This window comes from Penaeus chinensis, chromosome 7, assembly GCF_019202785.1.
Source record: "Penaeus chinensis breed Huanghai No. 1 chromosome 7, ASM1920278v2, whole genome shotgun sequence".
In the NCBI taxonomy this organism is placed as follows: domain Eukaryota; kingdom Metazoa; phylum Arthropoda; class Malacostraca; order Decapoda; family Penaeidae; genus Penaeus; species Penaeus chinensis.
The window spans coordinates 34,363,518-34,369,785 of record NC_061825.1 but is presented as its reverse complement, the minus strand read 5'-3'; the positions used below and the strand labels follow the sequence as shown (position 1 = coordinate 34,369,785).

At 39.1% G+C, this 6,268-nt stretch overlaps 1 protein-coding gene across 1 annotated transcript in view; it reads left to right on the top strand.

Moving 5' to 3' along the window:
• LOC125026949 (palmitoleoyl-protein carboxylesterase NOTUM-like) overlaps positions 1-3,723 on the top strand; it is a 14,867-nt gene extending 11,144 nt beyond the window's left edge. Inside the window, exons 6-8 of the mRNA XM_047615554.1 lie at positions 299-1,125; positions 1,458-1,862; positions 2,674-3,723. Coding sequence (XP_047471510.1) covers positions 299-1,125; positions 1,458-1,862; positions 2,674-2,810 — 1,369 coding nt within the window. The 3' untranslated portion in view covers positions 2,811-3,723. The remainder of the gene's footprint in view (positions 1-298; positions 1,126-1,457; positions 1,863-2,673) is intronic.
• Positions 3,724-6,268: the final 2,545 nt, after the last annotated feature.

Here is a 6,268-nt window from a genome sequence, read left to right as displayed (position 1 = left end):
TCATAAACCATTAAATCATTATTTAAAATATCTTGTTTAGGTCATATAAGTAGGGTAAAATATATTATTCACAAACCACTGATTCAGAACTGCAGCTTTGATAGTCGTTATATATAGTCTGAAAGTGTTAATAGTTAAATCATTTTAGAAATTACTATTATCAAATTACAAGCACTGATCCTCAAAACTTAAATGTAATTAGTTCCTAAATCCATTGTCAATATTTATATTTACTTGGGCTAATAAGTACATGTTAGGCTCTTTGTCTTAGTTCTAACGCAGCTTCCCTCCCCCGCAGGGCCCTGTTCGCGCCGTCCTGCATCTCGCACACCGTCCTCACCAAACGCGACTGGTCCAGCGTCAAGATCGGAGACGTGTCGCTCCCGCAGGCCCTTTACTGCTGGGACATCACTCCTGCCGCAGCCCTCCACGCCAAGTCCTCCTCGGGGCGTCACCACGTCAGAGTCCAGCTGGAGGAGCACCATCACGACCCGGCCCACCACTTCGGCCACGACCGCCACGGCAGCCATCACGACCCTTCATCCGGCGAAAGGGAGAGGGACGGCAGGAGGAAGAGCATCCGCAGGAGAAACAACAGCGAACGGGACAGGGAAGACGGCAGGAGGCGCAGGGGGAGGGGCAAGAAGTCCCGGAGGAAAACCCAGGAGGAGAGCGGGCAAGGCGAGGAGGACCTGGCCAACACGAGAGCCGGCGGGGAGCAGGGCAGCCACGGCTCGAGCAAGAGGTCCCACAGGAAGACGAGCCGCAGACAGTCCCAGGGGGCGGGGAGGCCGGACGTCCTCAACAGGGAGATGCTGGCGGACTCACCCAGGGACAGCTCCAAGGGCCCGGACAAGCACGCCGCTCCTCCGTACCTCGTGGAGTCCAACGCCATCGACACGACGCAGGAAAGCACGAAACTCAAGCAACAGCAAGAAGAGGCCGAGAAGAGGGAAGACGACAAGAAGGAACTCACCAGGAAGGAAAGGAGGAGGAGAAGACAGAAGAAGAAAAACCGAAACAAGAACAGGAAGAAGAGAAAAAGGAATAAAAAGAGGGGGAAGAAGAGGAACAGGAGACAGAGAAATAAGGACAAAACAAGGAAGAAGAAGAGAAAATCCAAAGGTACAATATTTCGCATCTTCTAAATGTTTAGAGTGATTTTGAAATTCTTGAAATTAAATGTTGTAACAACAGTAGAATAAAAGCCAATGCTGGTGATGAATCCTGGAAAAATATAATGAATATTCTTTCACAAAAACACTAACAGTCTTCCCACGACAAACCTCAAAACAACACACACACACATATGAATAAACAACAAAGAAGTGCAGGATAAATGTAAACAATAATAATAATAACAAGCAATAAAGAAATAGATCAATTAAAACCAATGGCCATAACACCACCCGCCCGCCATGTAATCAAAAGTGTTAAGACTCTCGATGTTTTTCCAGTTTCATCTGAAGCAGAGACGGTGCTAGGAGACGCGGTTAGACAGGCTCGTTCCATTGCTCTCCTCCATTCCAAACAGACCTCCCTCCACCACTCTCCACCTTCCTCCACCACAGAATCTCCAACACCACCATCACACCACCACACGATGCCGCCGCTCTCACTAACAATTGACAATCCGTCTTCATTTTCATCTTCTTCACCATCATCTTCATCCTCTTCATCTTCATCGTCCACCACCTTCTCTGACTCACCGCCATCCCCCGCGACTCACACAGCTCCGAGTCGCGAGTCGAGTGAGGATTTGCACGAGGAAATGTGTCCTGCTAACACGTTGCACTTGACCGACCGCTGCGCCTGGCCCCAGTGCAACTACGCATGCCCGGTCCTCCTCAACCCGTTCACAGGTGAGACCATTTCGGGATTATTTCCAACTCAGGGTTTGTTGCTCTCTTTTTCTCTGGCGCTGGCTCTGGGTCTGGCTGTTTCTGTCTCTGTCTCTCGTTCTCTGTGTCTCTTTCTCTGTGTCTCTTTCTCTGTCTCTCTTTCTCTGTCTCTCTCCCTCTCTCTCTCTCTCTCTCTCTCTCTCTATCTCTCTCTCTCTCTCTCTCTCTCTCTCTCTCTCTCTCTCTCTCTTTTTCTTTCTCTCTCTCTCTCTCTCTCTCTCTCTCTCTCTCTCTCTCTCTCTCTCTTTCTTTCTCTCTCTCTCTCTCTCTCTCTCTCTCTCTCTCTCTCTCTCTCTCTCTCTCTCTCTCTCTCTCTCTCTCTCTCTCTCTCTCTCTCTCTCTCTCTCTCTCTCTCTCTCTCTCTCTCTCTCTCTCTCTCTCTCTCTCTCTCTCTCTCTCTCTCTCTCTCTCTCTCTCTCTCTCTCTCTCTCTCTCTCTCTCTCTCTCTCTCTCTCTCTCTCTCTCTCTCTCTCTCTCTCTCTCTCTCTCTCTCTCTCTCTCTCTCTCTCTCTCTCTCTCTCTCTCTCTCTCTCTCTCTCATATTTTTCTGTTAGCATTGTCATGTTATTACTGCTTTTATAATTACTGTAATTGTGAATTATTACCGCCATACTTATTTGTTTTATTGTGCCTAAAAAATAACTCATTAGTAGTACTATAAACATTTACTTGTTATCCAAATATCCAAGAAAACTACATTGATGTCGAACTATCCTTTCGTTAACCTATCGATTCAACTACCAAACTTACTTTATTTTTTTCTCTTTTCCAGGCGAAGAAATGAACTTCATTGAACTCCTCAAGAGCTTCGGCCTAGATATGGCCAGTGTTGCTAATGCTCTGGGAATCGACATCCCCACTTTGAACTCGATGGCCAATGATGAACTTTTGCACATTCTTACACAGTGATTTGTACCCTTACTGTGTGTGTATTTATTATCACATTGTGAATTGATGGAGGAAGGTATTTACATATCCCGTGCGAGTATGTGTGTGTATGTGTGTGTGTGTACTTTCCCTCCTTACAATGGGCAGGTTTGATGTGTTGTGAAGTTCGTAATTAATGTGCTGGATGGTCTTCTGTAAGTAACGTACAACGGAGTTATACTAGTCCTGTAGAAAAAAGAGAGAAATAATGATGAATAGGATGACAAAGAGAGAAAACGAGAGAGGAAATGGGAAGAAACGTACAATCTTTCAAAAGATGTATTTTTTTTTATCTCATTGGTTTAACAAGACCTCTCCTGTAGATATATAAAGGTTTAGAAGCTTGAAAAGGGTATATTATGTATGCCAAATGAGTGTCGTAAAAACACCTGAAGTGAATGTAGCCAGGGGTTGGTAGAGAAAGCAGTTTGTGAGACTTTACTCGAGACTGAAGCATTTTTTCTGTTCCAAAGTGTGTTGAATTAAGTATAGTGTGTAGTTTACGATGCATTTAGATGAGAATTATTTTTTAGGCCTAATCCACTGGTGCATTTTATATAAAGATCATACAATTTAAATCTGTTTTGTCCCTTTGTGCCAAGGACAATGTTATTATATTAGTGTTTTTTTCTTCTTCTAAGTTAACGGATGAGCTTTATATTTATATATATATAACTGTAGAGATTTTCTTTTTAAATTGTGATATGCTTAACGCTTTTACACATAGTACATTCTCCCTCATTTACACCCAATAGCATAGCTTGTACATACCCATCGAGACACAGAATGGAATGTGTATGGATGAAAGGGTTAAGACATATCAACAGACAACCATAGCTAAGTACAAGTAGTGTGATGGAGCTTCTGTTCTTCACGAATTAAAAAAAAAAAAAATCAAAACTTCGACAACAGGGAATCAGGGAGGGGGAAGAGGAGGGAGGGAGCTGTGGGAATAATGAAACAAATTCATGGATAATGTATGTTTTTTGTCCTTTTTTTGTTGTTGTCGGGAGGGGAGGGTAAACAATGACTCATTTTTGATGGAGATTTTTGTGTCAGGAAGTTTGTGTTACCTCCTGGCAGTGTCACAGTGACTGCAGTGGAATGGCGGAGAGCTGTGAAGTGCATCTCTCATGACTTCTTATGTGGCAGTGTCCACGGTCATCAACCAAATAATTACCATGAGGTTTATGTAGGTCATCTTAGATCCGTTAGGGGTTATAGAAACATTAAAGATATAAGTGCTTTATAGAGATTATCTCTATGTGTGTATAGGTATTAGATACACCAGCTGGTAACCGGGTCAGTGTTCGATGGTATCTTTGTATCATCTGTTAGTACCATCAGTTATCTATTATCACGGTTGAATTAGGAATAGTTCCAGTTAAAAAAAGAAAATAATTGCTCTGTGTCTTTTATAATTTTGTTGTAATGACTCTGCTAAGTTGAAAAACACCAGCATTCCATTGTCATCTCTACTTTGGGGGAATGAGGATTGTTTATTGTGGTATATATTTTATGATTGTGTAAATACTAGTAAATATTGTACATTTTTTCTAGTAGTAGAAAGTAGAATATGCAGAGTATGTGTTAGACCAATTTTTCCGGGTGTACATAAGTGTTTGGTTTGCAAAATCCAAAATGTACATGGTAATCTACATTAATATATCCTCATGGACATACCTCAGTATTTAAAAAGGAAATTACACTGTTTGTGGACATGCCATAGGACTGACTTAAACTTGAGATAGAACACTAATGGAGGTAATCATGAAGTACACTACGTATGTGTATTTTCCTTTTTGCCTTCGTGTGTTTTAGTGTTACACTCTCAGTCTTAGAGTACTTACTGATTTGGAAAACTCAGGTAGCTATTCAGAAATCATAATTTAACTCAAGGGTAATCTTTTCTTTGTTGTCATTAACTACCTTATCAGGGAAAAAAGCTATAGAGTTACCTCAAGTAGATTTGCTGATCAGGTGTGTGTATAAAGATAATTATGCACGGATAAGAAGAGTTCAAACCTCTTGTGTATCCCAAGCATTTCAGTGGAGAATAATGATTTTTAGATTATAATTTAGGCTTCCAAAAACAAAAATCGTATGTGTGTGTATATATACTCTGCAACATTACCTCATATGTTAACTCTATTTTTTTTTTTTGTTTTTTTTTTTTTTGTTTTTTGATAGAGAGAAAATAAAAGACTTTTTTCCATTTTGTAACTGTTGTTCACATTATGTTATTATTTTTTTCCATTAGTTATTTTGTATATTAATGTGTTGCATCCAGATGTACTTGAAGTCATGTGGAACTTCTGAGATTTTGTTGTATTTTGATATAGAAATATTCTTTGATAATTCGATGTATTTCTGAGGTACAGATTTTTCGTTTTCTTTTACTGGGAAAGTAATATGAGAACTATATATATATATAATATTACATAAACAATCGCTTGTCTGCTTAGATTTTACTTCCAAAAATAATCTGCATTTATTCTAATGATCACATTTCCGAAAATCTGTGTCTGAAAAGGTTGTTTGAAGGAATCGAATATTCACACATTTTGGTCACTTGTGTATGACTTTTAAATCACTTTCAAAGTACTTAGGAGTGTCATTCCAAAACTCTGGTTGAGTGCTCAGTTTTTATTTTTTAGAAAAAGAAAACATATGAGTGATTTTTTTTTTTTTTTTTTTTTTTTTTTTTTTTTTTTTTTATGTATAACCATTTCATAGTTCCATATCGTTTTATAGAAGCTTTTGTGTTTTTATGTAAAGTTACTTTTGCTCGAAATGTGTTTCAGTGAATTTGACTTGTATTGTGAGTATTTTTCTTTTCTTTTTTTTTTGTAATAGAATAAAATTAAAAACTAGTTTTGTATCTCTTTTTGTATTTTTTCTGCGTTGTTGAGATTCCAGTTATGAAATATATATTTTTGTATTGGATTATTGCTGATATAATTATACTTTTTTTCCAGTGAATCTTTATCATAGATATCATATAATTAGTGATCTTTCGAAAATCAAAGGTTATGATTTTTTTGTGAATAGATCTTCGTTTCCAAAATATCATTTCGTTTGTAGTGTATTTGTAGACATTTTTTTCTTCTTTTTTTACCAAATCTACCTCAGTTTTATGTGAAAATAGAGTGTGTAAAAGTAGGCGTGGCACAAATAAATCTTTTTTTCTTTAATGCGTCTTTTTAATTCATCCAAGCAAGGACTTTTTTTTCCCCTCAATTATTCGACTTGAATATAGGAATTATGGACCGTATTTCTCAATTCCAGCACTTGCTAACACTAACTTTTCACATCTACCATGTTCTCGCGTGCCACATCAGACACCATGGGCATCCTTTTTTGGTCCATATTTGGTACCAACCTCGTCCCGTTGACAGTTATATTTAACACCATCCTCGACAGTAGTCGGCCATATTAGA